A 14,058-nucleotide genomic window follows, 5' to 3' on the forward strand; every position below is an offset into this window, starting at 1 on the left:
CTCTCCGCCTCTGATTGGAGCAGGCTAAGCCGTGGGCGGGCCGTTGGGAGGGCGGAGGGCGGGCTGTACATGCGCCCAGGGCCCCGCGGGTGAGCGTGCTGACGTCACGCCGCCGCTGCGCTGACGCCACCCCAGCGCTCCCGTCGCCGCCTCTGGGGTTGCGGGTCGAGGGCCGCGGGGGCGTCTGCGCGGGGCTGAGGCGCGGTCCAGGGCGGTCCTGGGCTGCGACCCCGCGCCATGGATCTCAGCCTGAACCGGACTGACTATTTGCAGGTATGTCCGCGGGGCGGGCGGGCGCCGCGCTGGGTGGGCCTCTCCCCGAGCGGCCCTTCCTTCACGGGAGTGGTCGGGGGCCAGGTGGGCGCCGCCCTCCTGGACGCCCGGTGAGGACGTGAGGGACGCGGCGGGCTCCGGCGGGGCGGGCAGGCGCCTGTCCAGGGCCGGGGACGTGTGTCGGGCCCCGAACCGGACTGCACCTGCCCGGAGCCGGGGGTGCTCCTGGACGTGTGACGGGCCCCCACCGGACTGCACCTGCCCACACGTGCCCTGGACGTGTGACGGGCCCCGACCCGGACTGCACCTGCCCACACGTGCCCTGGACGTGTGACGGGCCCCGACCCGGACTGCACCTGCCCACACGTGCCCTGGACGTGTGACGGGCCCCGACCCGGACTGCACCTGCCCGGACGTGCCCTGGACGTGTGACGGGCCCCGACCCGGACTGCACCTGCTCGGACGTGCCCTGGACGTGTGACGGGCCCCGACCCGGACTGCACCTGCCCAGACGTGCCCTGGACGTGTGACGGGCCCCGACCCGGACTGCACCTGCCCACACGTGCCCTGGACCTGTGACGGGCCCCGACCCGGACTGCACCTGCCCACACATGCCCTGGACGTGTGACAAGCCCTGACCCAGACTGCACCTGCCCAGACGTGCCCTGGACGTGTGACGGGCCCCGACCCGGACTGCACCTGCCCACACGTGCCCTGGACGTGTGACGGGCCCCGACCCGGACTGCACCTGCCCACACATGCCCTGGACGTGTGACAAGCCCTGACCCGGACTGCACCTGCCCAGACGTGCCCTGGACGTCTGACGGACCCCGACCCGGACTGCACCTGCCCAGACGTGCCCTGGACGTCTGATGGGCCCCCACCCGGACTGCACCTGCCCACACGTGCCCTGGACGTGTGACGGGCCCCCACCTGGACTGCACCTGCCTGGAGCCGGGGGTGCTCCTGGACGTGTGACAGGCCCCGACCCGGACTGCACCTGCCCACACGTGCCCTGGACCTGTGACGGGCCCCCACCCGGACTGCACCTGCCCAGACGTGCCCTGGACGTGTGACGGGCCCCCACCTGGACTGCACCTGCCCAGACGTGCCCTGGACGTGTGACGGGCCCCCACCCGGACTGCACCTGCCCAGACGTGCCCTGGACGTGTGACGGGCCCCGACCCGGACTGCACCTGGGCCCTGTCCCCCCCTTTCCCTGGTGCAGCCACCTTGCACCGCAAACGCCCAAATCTCCATTTATATCCGTCCCTTCTCCCAGAAACTATTACTTTAGACTGAGCTTGACTGCACCAGCCAGACCATGATAAAAGCAATGGCAGCCCTTTATTGAGCATCTAATTCAGTCTAAGAATTTAATATACGTTTAATCCTAATAAAAAGCCTTCGAAGTAGAACGTATATGACAATCCAGGGACTCAGAGAAAGGAAGTAACTTGCTTAATAGCTAAAAATAATGGCATTTTTTTGTTTTTATTAATTAGAGAAGTTGTAGGTTTCCAGGAAAACCATGAAGAAAGTGGAGTTCTCATGTATCCAGTCCTCACACTCAGTTTTCCCTGTTTACATTTCGTGTTAGTATTACCGTTATTACAATTGGTGAAGCACATTGTATTCTAGTTTCTGATTATGCATTTGCATATTCTAATTATCTTGTATAAGTGAGGTCAAACAATATTTGTCCTTTTTGTGCTGACTTATTTTACCTGCTGTCTTCAGGGTTCATCCATGTTGTTAGCATATGTCACAATTTTGTTCCTTTTTAGGATTGAATAATACTCCGTTGTATGTATGCACCCCATTTTGATTATCTGTTTATCTGTTGAAGGACACTTGGTTTGTGTCTACCTTTTGGCAGTTGTGGATAATGTCCCTATGAATGCTGATGTGAAACATTATTTGAATCCCTGCTTTCATTTCCTTTGGGTGTATGCCTAAAGTGGGATTGCCAGGTTAGATGGTAATTCTGTGCTTAACTTTCTGAGGAGCCACCACACTGTGTTCCATGGGAGGTACTTCATTTTACGTTCCCACCAGCAGTGTTCCTGTTTCTCCACGTTTTCTCCTACAAACTTGCTATTTTCTGGTTTTCAGTAGTAACCATTTTAGTGGGTGTGAAATGGTATCTGTGGTTTTGATTTACTTTTCCCAAATGGCTAATGATGTCTAGCATCTTTTCATGTGTTTTTTTTTGTGTGTGTATTGTTGGAGAAATTTGAGTCTTTGACCCTGTGCCGTTTTGAAAGGTTGTGTGTACCCTAGAAAAGCCATGCTTTAATTCTAATCTCATTTTGTAAAGGCAGCCATTTCTTCTAATCCCTATTCAATACTGTATGCTTGAAACTGTAATTAGATCATCTCCGTGGAGATGTGACTCAATCAAGAGTGGTTGTTAAACTGGATTAGGTGGAGACATGTCTCCACCCATTTGAGTGGGTCTTGATTAGTTTAATGGAGTCCTGCAAAAGAGGAAACATTGTGGAGAATGAGAGATTCAGAGGGAACAGAGAATTCTGCAGCACCATGAAGCAGAGTCCACCAGCCAGGAACCTTTGGAAATGAAGAAGGAAAACGCCTCCTGGGGAGCTTCATGAAACCAGAAGCCAGGAGAGAAAGCTAGCAGATGACACTGTGTTCATGTGCCTTTCCAGATGAGAGAGAAACCCTGACTGTGTTCACCATGTGCCTTCTCACTTGAGAGAGAGACCCTGAGCTTCATTGACCTTCTTGAACCAAGGTATCTTTCCCTGGATGCCTTAGATTGGACATTTCTATAGACTTGTTTTAATTGGGACATTTTTTCGGCCTTAGAACTGTAAACTAGCAACTTATTAAATTCCCCTTTTGAAAGCCATTCCATTTCTGGTTTATTGCATTCTGGCAGCTAGCAAACTAGAACAGACCTATTTTTAAAATTGGGTTGTTTGTCTTTTGGCTGTTGAGTTGTAAGAGTTTATATATTCTGGATATTAACCCCTTATGGAATATGCTGGTTCCAAATGCTTTCTCCCGTTCTGTAGGTTGTCCTTTTACTTTCATAGTGAAGTCCTCTGATGCTTAAAAGTTTTTAATTTTGATATGTCCATTTATCCTTTTTTTTTTTAGCTTGTGCTTTTGGGGTAAAATCTAAGAAACCGTTGCCTAACACAAGGTCCTGAAGATACTGCCCTGTTTTCTTTTTGGAGTTTTATAGTTTTGATTCTTCTATTTAGCTCTTTAATCCATTTTGAGTTAATTTTTGGATATGGTGTGAAGTAGAGTCCACTTTCATTCCTTGGATATGGCATTCCGGTTTCCTTAACACCATTTGTGGAAGAGACTATTCTTTTCCCTGTTGAGTGGACTTGGCACTCTTGTCAAAAATCAATTGACCCTAGCTTTAAAGGTTTTACTTCTGAACTTTCAGTCTGATTCCATTGGTCTATATGTCTGTCCTTGTGCCAATACCACACTGTTTTGACCACTGTAGCTTTATAATAAGCTTTTAAAATAGGTGCATATGAGTCCTCCCGCTTTCTTTTTCAAGATGGTTTTGGCTATTGAGATCTCTGATTTGAGATCTCCCTTGGTTTTTACTGTAAGCATTTAGAGTTGTAACTTTCTCCCTCAGCACTGCCTTTGCTGTATCCCCTAAGTTTTGGTATGTTGTGTTTTTGCTTTCATTCACTCAAGGTATTTCCTAATTTTTCTTGTGATTTCTTCTTTGACCTATTGGTTGTTTAAGAGTATGTTTTTAAATTTCTACATATTGTGAATTTCCCAGTTTTCTTTGTGTAACTGATTTCTAGCTTCATTCCATTGTTGTCTGAGAAGATACATTGTATGATTTCAGTATTTTTAAATTTATCGACACCTGGCTTGAGATCTAATCTATGGTCTATCCTAAAGAATGACTCATGTACACTAGAGAAGAATGTGTCTTCTTCTGTTGTTGGTTAAATTGTTCTATGTATATCTGGTAGGGCTAGTTAATTTAGAGTATCATTCATGTGTTCTATTTCCTTAATGACTTTCTATTTAGATTTTTATCTGTTATTGAAAGTGGTGTACTGAAGTCTCCAACTGTTAATACAGAACCATCTGTTTCTCCCTTCAAATCTGTCAAAATTTGTTTCATATATTTTGGTATTCTGCCATTAGGTGCATATATATTTAAAATTCTATGTCTTTCTTGTTGAATTGACCCTTTGTCATTGTGCAGTGTTCTTCTTTTGTCCCCTATTAACAGTTTTTTACTTAAAGTCTGTTCTCTCTGAGATGATTATATCTACCCCAGCTCTCTTTTGCTACTGTTTGCATGGAATATTTTTTCCCATCTTTTCACTTTCAGCCTACTTGTGTCTTTGAGTTTTAGATGAATCTCTTGTACGGCATGTAGTTGAGTTGTACTTTTTTATCCGTTCAGCCAACCTCTGCATTTTGACCATGGAGCTTTACCCGTTTGTATTTTAACTAACTAGTGGTAATGCAGGACTTTCTTCTTCCATTTTGCTATTTTGTCTTTGTAAGTCTTATCTTTTTCCTCCTCAGTTGTTCAATACTATCTACTTTCATATTTATTTGACTTTTTTGTATTGTTCCACTTTGTATCCCTTCTCATTTCCTTCTGTATATATTTTTCATGTATGTTCTTTGTGATTACCTTTAATCTTTTACAATCATATTTGATACCAACTTAACTTCAAAGAATACAGAAACATTGCTCCTGTACGCCTCCATTCCTGTACCTTTTTGTTATACTTGTTACAAATTTTATTTTTATACATCGTATGTCCAAAGCCATAGATTTTGTATTAACCTCACAGAGGTTTCAGGACTTATCTGGAGGTTGTAGGTTTCTGAAAAGTTATCCTAGTACATGGAACCTTTATAGAATCTTTTTTATTGCCCTAGGAGTTCTTTAGAATTGGCTGAAATGGTTTTGATTGGGGTTTGGCAAGTTATGATAGGTAGCAATGCCTAACTGAAATTTGTATGAATGACCTCCAGAGTAGCCTCTTGACTCAAATTTGAACTCTCACAGCCACTGATACCTTATTTGTTACACTTCTTTTCTCCCTTTTGGTCAGAATGGCATTGTTGAACCCAGAGTACCAGGGCCAGACTTATCCTGGGAGTCCTCTCCCACGCCACCAGGGAGATTTTCACCCCTGGATGTCATGTCCATGTAGGGGGGAGGGCAGTGATTTCACTTAGAGGTCCTCTGGAGGTGACCCTGAGGCACACTTGTAGGTAGGCTGAGCTTTTCCGCTACATACGTAAGTTTCACAAGAGCAGCCTCAAGATCAAGGGCTTGGCCTATTGATTTGGGTGTCCCTAAAGTTTGACACAGTATCAGGGGTTTCCCCAGTGGTAAAGTTTCATAGTTTCATATTTTTTTCTCCCATCCCTCAAGCAACTTTTCCACTACTTTTTTTTGTTTTTTAACTTTTTTACTGTGTGGTATAACATATATACAAAGCAACTAAATAAAAAGCAATAGTTTTCAAAGAACTCTTCAACAAGTAGTTATAAGACAGATCCTGTAGTTTGTCATGGGGTACCATATGATCCTCTTAGATTTTTCATTCTAGCTGCTCCAGAGTACAGGAGGCCAGAAGGCTTAAATATTCTTTTATCACCACAATCAACTTTCTTCTTTCTTTTTTTTTTTTATAAAAAATAACATATATACAAAACGATAAATTTCAAAGCACAGCACCACAGATAGTTGTAGAACATACTTCATAGTTTGACATAGGTTACTGTTTCACAATTTTAGGTTTTTACTTCTAGCTGGTCTGAGACACTGAAGACTGAAAGAGATATCAATTTAATGATTTAGCAGTCATCTTCATTTGTCAAATCCTGTCTTCTCTGTGTAACTCCACCATCACCTTTGATCTTTTGGTCCCTCTCTTTAGGGGTGTTTGGGCTATGGCTATTCTAATGTATTCATGCTGGAAGGGTCTGTCACTAATATGAGGTAGGGAGTTGGAACTATCTGATGTTCTGGAGAGGCTGGGCCCCTTAGTTTTCAGGACTTATTGCCGATACTTTCTTATTATCTGCTTAATATAGTCTGGGATGTATCCAGGGATTACATTAAGCTATACAAGATTAAAAGTCCTCATTCTTATTCTGGGTTCCCTGTGTTTCAGTTGTTTAAGTGAGCTATCTGGACCGGTTGAGTGAGATTATATATTCTAGGGTTCTCTAGAGAAACAGAATCAACAGGAAATATCCGTAGATATAAAATTGATAAAAGTGTCTCATGTAGCCATGAGAACATATAGTCCAAAATCCATAGCATTTTTTGTGAAGCTGATGACTCCGATGGAGGGTCTGGACAAACTCCACAGGAGAGGCTCGCTGGCTGAAATGGGAAGAGAGTCTGTCTCTTCTGAATCCTCCTTAAAAGGCTTCCAGTGATTAGATTAAGCATCACTCATTGTAGAAGACACGCCCCTTGACTTATTACAAATACAATCAGCTGTGGATGCAGCCAGCGTTATCATGATCTAATTCTATGAAATGTCCTCATGGCAGCACTCAGGCCAGCACTTGTCCAACCAGACAAACAGGCATCACCACCTGGTCAAGTTGACACATGAACCTGACCATGATGGTGTGCTACAGAAAATTTAGGTTCTGGATAAAATAAACCTTTCTTCTTTTGGTCCCAAAGAATAGGTGAGGTTCCTGCTTGCCTTTGTATTCTGAATTACCTTAATCCCGACCTGATAGCCTTTATTCTTATCTCTGAATACCAGGTTATTCATATATAAAACAGCCTCTCAAAATCCAGAAATAATAATTACCACTTCGGACAAAATGTGACTACTACAAAAGCTTACACTCTAGACCCCTGTTTTCTTATAAGCGTTTTCTAAATGAAACCATACAATAATTGCTCTTTTGTTTCTGGCTTATTTTGCCTCACCTAATGTCCTACGTGTTCATTCAGTGTTGCATGCCTCACAACTTTGTTCCTTTTCGTAGCAGCATAATATTCGATCGTATGTATACATTTTGTTTACTAATCCACTTCTCCGTCAGTCCATCCGTCAGCCACCTGCATTCATTAGGCATCATGTATAATGTCCAAAGTGCATAGTCTATCAGCACTCTTAATTTTAGATAATTTCTTTGTTCCCAAGAGAAAGATAACCAATTTAAACACACCCCGCCAAGTAGGAAATCTAAACTTCCCCTTAACTCTTGTCCTTCCCCTCCTTATTTACCCCTGCTGTTGCTGTGGTACTACTGATGTTTTCCTGTTAAATATATCCCATAGCATGCAATAGCAGTCTTCCCCACCTATACCCTGAACTTAAACACTCTTGGTACAAGACTCATACCCTTGAAATAGTTCATGCAAGAACTTATTTATATTTGTAGTGTTAATCAATAGGACCCTTACGTCTATACAACCCCTTTCAATTATGTTTACCTTCAATATGGTAATATTACTTATAGACCTGCTAATAAATTGCGTTCACTTCTATCTGTTCCCTTACATTTGAGTTCAACCTCATTAGCTAACTGTTCACCCATCTCTAACGTGTATGTATCTCTAAATCCTCTGTGTTCTGTATTATAAGCCACAATTTTACCTTTACCATGGTCGTAAAAGTATCTATCCTTTTGTGTCTGGCTTTGTTCACTCAGGATTATGTCCTCAAGGCTCATCCAACTTGTCATGTGTTACAGGACATCATTTTGTCTTACTGATGCATAATATTCCATCGTGTATATATAGCATATTTTGTTAATCCTCTCGTCTGTTGATGAGCACTTGGATTGTTTCCATCTTTTGGCGATGGTTAATAATGAACATCGGTGTGCAAATGTCTGTTTGTGTCGTTGCTTTCAGCTCCTCTGGATACATACTAAGTAGTGGTATTGCTGGGTCATAGGAAAACTCGATATTTAGTTTCCTAAGAAACCACCAAATTGTCTTCCATAGTGACTGTACCATTATACGTTCCCACCAGCAGTGCATAAGTGTCCCAGTTTCTCCACATGCTCTCCAGTATTTGTAGTTTCCTGTTTAATAGCAGCCATTTTTATAGGAGTGAGGTGCTATCTCATTGTAGTCTTGATCTGCATTTCCCTTACAGCTAATGAAATGAGCTCTCTTCACGTGCTTTTGAGCCGTGTGTATTTACTCTTCAGAAAAATGCTATTCATATCTTCAGCCCATTTTATAATTAGGTTGTTTGTTCTTTTGTTGTTGAGTTGTGTGATTTCTTTATGTATATATGATATCAAACCTTTGTCCAGTGGTGTGATTTCCAAATATTTTCTCCCATTGAGTTGGCTGTCTCTTCACCTTGTTGACAAAGTATTTTGAAGTGCAAATAGCATTTGATTTTGAGGCATTCCCATTTATCTATCTTTTCTTTTGTAGCTTGTACTGTGGGTGTTAAGGTTAAGAAGCTACTTCCTATTACTAGAGGCTGCAGATGTTTCCCTACATTTTATTCTAGAAGCTTTATGGTACTAGTTCTTATATTTAGGTGTTTGACCCTTTGAGTTAATTTTTATATGGGGTGTAAGGCAAGGTCCTCTTCCATTCTTTTAGCTCTTGATTTCCAGTTCTCCCATGCTCATTTATTGAAAAGACTATTTTTCCCAGTTCAGTGGATATGGGGCTTTGTTAAAAATCAGTTGACGATAGATTTGGTGATCTATTTCTGCACTCTTGATTCAGTTCCATTGGTCAATACGTCTGTCTTTGTGCCAGTATTTTGACCACTGTATTTTCATAAAAAAATAAGTTTTAAAATCAGGAAGTTTTAATCCTCCGACTTCATTTTTTTTTTAGGATGCTTTTACCTTTTTAGGGTTTCTTTCCCTTTCACGTGAATTTGGTAACTAGCTTTTCCACATCTTCAAAGTAAGCTGTTGGAATTTTGATTGGTACTTGTAGATCAATTTGTAGATCAATGTGGGTAGAATTGATAATCTTAACTATATTTAACCTACCTATTCATGAGCAGGGAATGCCTTACCACCTCTTTAGATCTTATTTGATTTCTTTTAACAATGTTGTGTGGTTTTCTATGTACAAGTACTTATGTCCCAAGGTAAGTTCATTCCTAGGTGCTTGATTCTTTTAATTGCTATTTTGAATGGAATTTTTCTTTAACTGACTCCTGAGTTAGGTCATTGCTTGTGTATAGAAATGTAATTGATTTTTGTACATTAATTTTCTATCCCACCACCTTACTGAATTTGTTTACTAACTCAAGTAACTTTGTTGTAGATTTCTCAGAATTTTCCAAGTATAGTATCATGTCATTTGCAAATAATGAAAAGTTTTACTTCTTCCTTTCCAATTTGGATGCCTTTTATTTCTTTGTCCTGCCTGATTGCTCTAGCTAGAATTTCTAGTACAGTGTTGAGTAATAGTGGTGACAGAGGGCATCCTTGTCTTGTTCCTGATCTTAGGGGGAAAGCTTTCAGTCTCTCTCCATTGAGTACAATGCTGGCTGTCTGTTTTTCATATATGCCCTTTATCATATTGAGGAAGTTATGTTTGATTCCTGTCTTTTGAAGTGTTTTTTATCAGAAAAGGATGTTGAATTTTGTCAAATGCTTTTTCAGCATCAATCAAGGTGTTCATGTGATTTTTGCCTTTCAGTGTGTTAATGTACTGTGTTAAATTAATTGAGTTCTTGTGTTGAACCATTCTTGCATTCCTAGTATAAACCCCACTTGGTCATGGTGTATAATTCCTTTAATGTGTTGGATTCGATTTGCCAGTATTTTGTTGAGAATTTTGGCATCTCTGTTTATTAGGGAGATTGGCCTGTAGTTTTCTTTTCTTACAGCGTCTTTACCTGGTTTCGGTATTAAAGTGATGTTAACTTCATAAAATGAGTTAGGTAGTGTTCCTTTTTCATCAATTTTTTGGAAAAGTTTGAGCAGGATTGGTGTTAGTTCTTTTAATGTTTGATAAAATCTCCCTGTGAAGCCATCTGGCCCTGGGCTTTTCTTTGTAGGAAGATTTTTGGTGTCTGATTGAATCTCTTTACTTGTGATTGGTTTGTTGAGATCTTCTATTTCTTCCGGAATCAGTTTACCTTGTTTGTGTGTTTGCAGGAATTTGTCCATTTCATTTAAGTTGTCTAGTTTATTGGCATATAGTATCCTCATATGATTTATTTTATTTCTTCAGGGTCTGTGGTAATGATCCCCCCCCATTTCTTATTTTGCTTATTTGCATCCTCTTTTTTTCTTTATCAGCCTTGCTAGTAGCCCATCAATTTTGATTTTTCTCAAAGAACCAATTTTTGGTTTTATTGATTCTTTCTATTGTTCTTTTCTTCTCCCATTCATTTAACTCTATTTTAATCTTTACTTCTCTTCTATTTCCTTTGGGGTTAGTTTGCTGTTCTTTCTCAAGTTCCTCTAGGTGAGCAGTTAAGCCCTTGATTTTTGCTCTTTCTTGTTTTTAATATGGCTATTTAGGGCAATAAATTTCCCTCCAAGCACAGTCTTTGCTGCATCCCATAATTTCTGACATGATGTATCTCATTTTCATTCGTCTCCAGATAGCTACTGATTTCTCTAGTAATTTCTTCTTTGACCCACTGGTTGTTTAAGAGTATATTATTTAAACTCCATACATTTGTGAAAGTTCTCATTCTTTGGTGGTTATTGATATCTAACTCATTCCATTGTGATCAGAGAAGATGCTTTGAACAATTTTGATGTTTTTAAATTTATGAAGACCTGATTTCTACCCCAGCTTATGATCTGTCCTGGAGAATGTTCCGTGAGGACTAGAGAAGAAAGTATATCCTGGTGTTTTGGGTATAATGACCTATATATGTCTGTTAGGTCTAATTCACTTATCAAGTTGTTTAACTTCTCTCTTTACTTATTGATCTTCTGTCTGGCTGTTTTATCTATAGAGGAGAGTGGTGTATTGAAGTTTCCAACTTTTATTGTTGAAACATCTATTGCTCCCTTCAGTTTTGCCAGTGTCAGTCTCATGTACTTTAGAGCTCCTTGATTGGGAGCAGAAACGTTTATGATTATTATATCTTCTTGGTGGATTGTCCCTTTTATTAATATATTGTGTCCTTCTTTGTCTCTTATGATGTCTTTACATTTAATGTCTGTTTTGTCCAATACTAGGATAGCTACTCTTGCTTTCTTTTGGTTACAACTTGTGTGGTACATCTTTTTCCATCCTTTTGCTTTCAATCTATTTGTATCCTTGTGTCTAAGATGCATCTCCTGTAAGCTGCATATATCTGGATTATGTTTCTTAATCCATCTGCCAATCTGTATCTTTTAATTAGTAAGTTCAGTCCATTAACATTCAAAGTTATTACTGTAAAGGCGTTTCTTGCATGCATCATCTTATCCTTTGGATTTTGTCTGTCAGATCTATATGGTCTTTTCCCTCTGTCTCTTTGTATCCTTTAAGTTACCCATACTGGTACTTTTCAATTCTGTGTCCTCCTCCAGACTTCCCTCTCCTGTTTCTTTTTTTTTTTCAACGGGCAGAACTCCCTTTAGTATTTCTAGTAGGGCCAGGTCCTGTTGACACATCCTTTCAGGATTTGTTTGTCTGTGAAAAATTTTAATCTCTCCCTCAGTTTTGAAGGACAGTTTGGCTCGGTACAGAATTCTTGGCTGAAAATCTTTCTCTTTCAGGATCTTAAATATATCATACCACTGCCTTCTCACCTCCGTAGTGCCTGTTGAATAGTCTGAACTCAGTTCTAATTTGGTTTCCCTTGCATGTAGTAGATTGTTTTTCTCTTGCTACTTTCAGGATTTTCTGCTTCTCTTCAGCGTTTGGCAGACTGATTAGTGTGTCTCTTGGGGAAGCCTGTTTGGATTTGTTCTGTTTGGGGTTTGTGGGCTTGTTTGATTGTGTATTTATGTCTTTTACAAAGGTTGGGAAGTTTCCCCCATAATATCCCCAACTAGCCCTTTACTCCTCTCATCTCCTTCTGGGACACCAGTGATTCTTATATTTGTGTGCTTTGATTTGTCCATCATTTCCCTGAGATCCAGTTAAAAATTTTCCATCTTTTTTGCCATTTGCTTTTTCGAGTGTTCGAAATCAGTTGTCCTATCCTCTCTAGAAATATTTTTTATTTGGTTTGCAGCATCTTTAACCTCTGTGATATCTGCTATATTTTTAAATTAAAAACATTTTTTATTAGGGAAGTTGTGAGTTTATAGAACAATCATGCATAAAATACAGAATTCCCATACTCTACCCTACCACCAACACATATCTGCTGTTTTTTAATTTAGTCTTTCAAATTCCCCTTTATGCTCTTCTAGTGTCTTCTTTTTTTATTCTCCAAGCCCTTTAATATTCACTTAAACAACTGAGGCACAAGCAACATTAAAAACTGCATTTTTTACATTACAAGGAAAATCATTTGTGTGCTAGCTACATGATATACTAATTTTCTCAAAATCTCTTCTGCAATAACATTTCATTAATACTTTAATCCATTGGTTGAATCAGTGAGGTCACAGAGACAGACAGGAAGGAATTAGAAGAATCAAATATTTACTGACTGCATATTCGGCACACTATACTAGGTTTTACACACTTAAATGTGAACATAAATTCTAGTTATCAATTAATAGAAAAACAATGCTGTCAGGTAAGCTTGTTTTAAATGCTTTCACTTTAAATATAAATTATGAACCTTTGTATTTAACAAAGATTTTTGACCAAAGAAGTAGGTCACTGTACACCAATACGTTTTGCATTTCCAAAGATTTTACACAAGGATGCAACATAGCGCATGGGGAAGGTTCAATCTGTTTTACTCCACTTCAATCTTGAGTTGTTGTAGTCCCACCTGCTGGGTACCATTTGGTCAGCACCACGATTCCCTGGTCTATCACCACTACTAAAACTTTAGGTAGGAAACTGTTCAATGGGGGAAAATAGCAGGTGTTTTTTTTTAATGTAATACATCTAAAACTTTCACAAGTAGGACCTAATTTTAAAGTATCAAAGCTGTTATTTAAATAAGAAAATGTACTTGGCTTAATCAGTTCTAAAGTGAAGCTATTATTGCCTTTTCAACAAGGCTTAAATCAAAGAGGATTATTTTCCAGAAAGCCAAGTGATTCCCAGCTTGCATTGCACAATTCTCCAGGGCATATATAGTTAGCTTTCTACCTTCCCACAATCTAAGTGACCACTCACTCCTCCAACCAATCCTTAGTTTTTCCAGGCCCATTATTTTCTTGCCAAGCTCTCTGCTCCCTGCTCTTTTCCCCACCTGTATTCTCCCTTTACATCCCTCAATCTATACCTAGAGAAAAGATTGTTTCTTTGCTGCTGATCAATTATTGACCATTCACCACTATAATGCTTTGAATTTCAGATCCTATTAGTCAGGTCTCTACTGTTTATTGCCCCCCAAAACACACTAAGTGTCATGATAATTAATAATAAAAGTGCACCGAGAGTTCTCACAAACCAGGAGGTACCTGGAGGAAGAGTCCTTAATGTTTGAGTCGTCCATCCCCGTGTCCTGATTCGTAGGTGCTAATACTAGAGGGGATACGGCAGGACGTGCCCAAGGCCCTGTAGACAGCAGATTAGAGGCAGATGCTGGACTTGTGTTTCACACTCTCCCCACTATACCACAAGTGCCACACACACAACCCTCTAGGTTAAGGTAAGAAAAGTTAGTAAGTAAATCAAGATAAAGAGTCCAGTACAAAGAAAAAAATCTCTGGGATCTCTCCACAGACTTTTATATAGCACAAAGCCAGTCTGAA

At 40.8% G+C, this 14,058-nt stretch overlaps 1 protein-coding gene across 2 annotated transcripts in view; it reads left to right on the forward strand.

Annotated features, from left to right (window-relative positions):
• The first annotated feature begins 138 nt into the window (after nucleotides 1-138).
• BBS7 (Bardet-Biedl syndrome 7) overlaps nucleotides 139-14,058 on the forward strand; it is a 55,314-nt gene continuing 41,394 nt past the window's right edge. The window contains exon 1 of one of the 2 annotated variants that reach the window (XM_077140158.1): nucleotides 139-273. In XM_077140158.1, coding sequence (XP_076996273.1) covers nucleotides 238-273 — 36 coding nt within the window. In that variant the 5' untranslated portion in view covers nucleotides 139-237. Of the gene's footprint in view, nucleotides 274-1,589; nucleotides 3,032-14,058 lie in introns of those variants that run through there. The other variant, XM_077140159.1, reaches the window with a different exon arrangement.

This window comes from Tamandua tetradactyla, chromosome 22, assembly GCF_023851605.1.
Source record: "Tamandua tetradactyla isolate mTamTet1 chromosome 22, mTamTet1.pri, whole genome shotgun sequence".
In the NCBI taxonomy this organism is placed as follows: domain Eukaryota; kingdom Metazoa; phylum Chordata; class Mammalia; order Pilosa; family Myrmecophagidae; genus Tamandua; species Tamandua tetradactyla.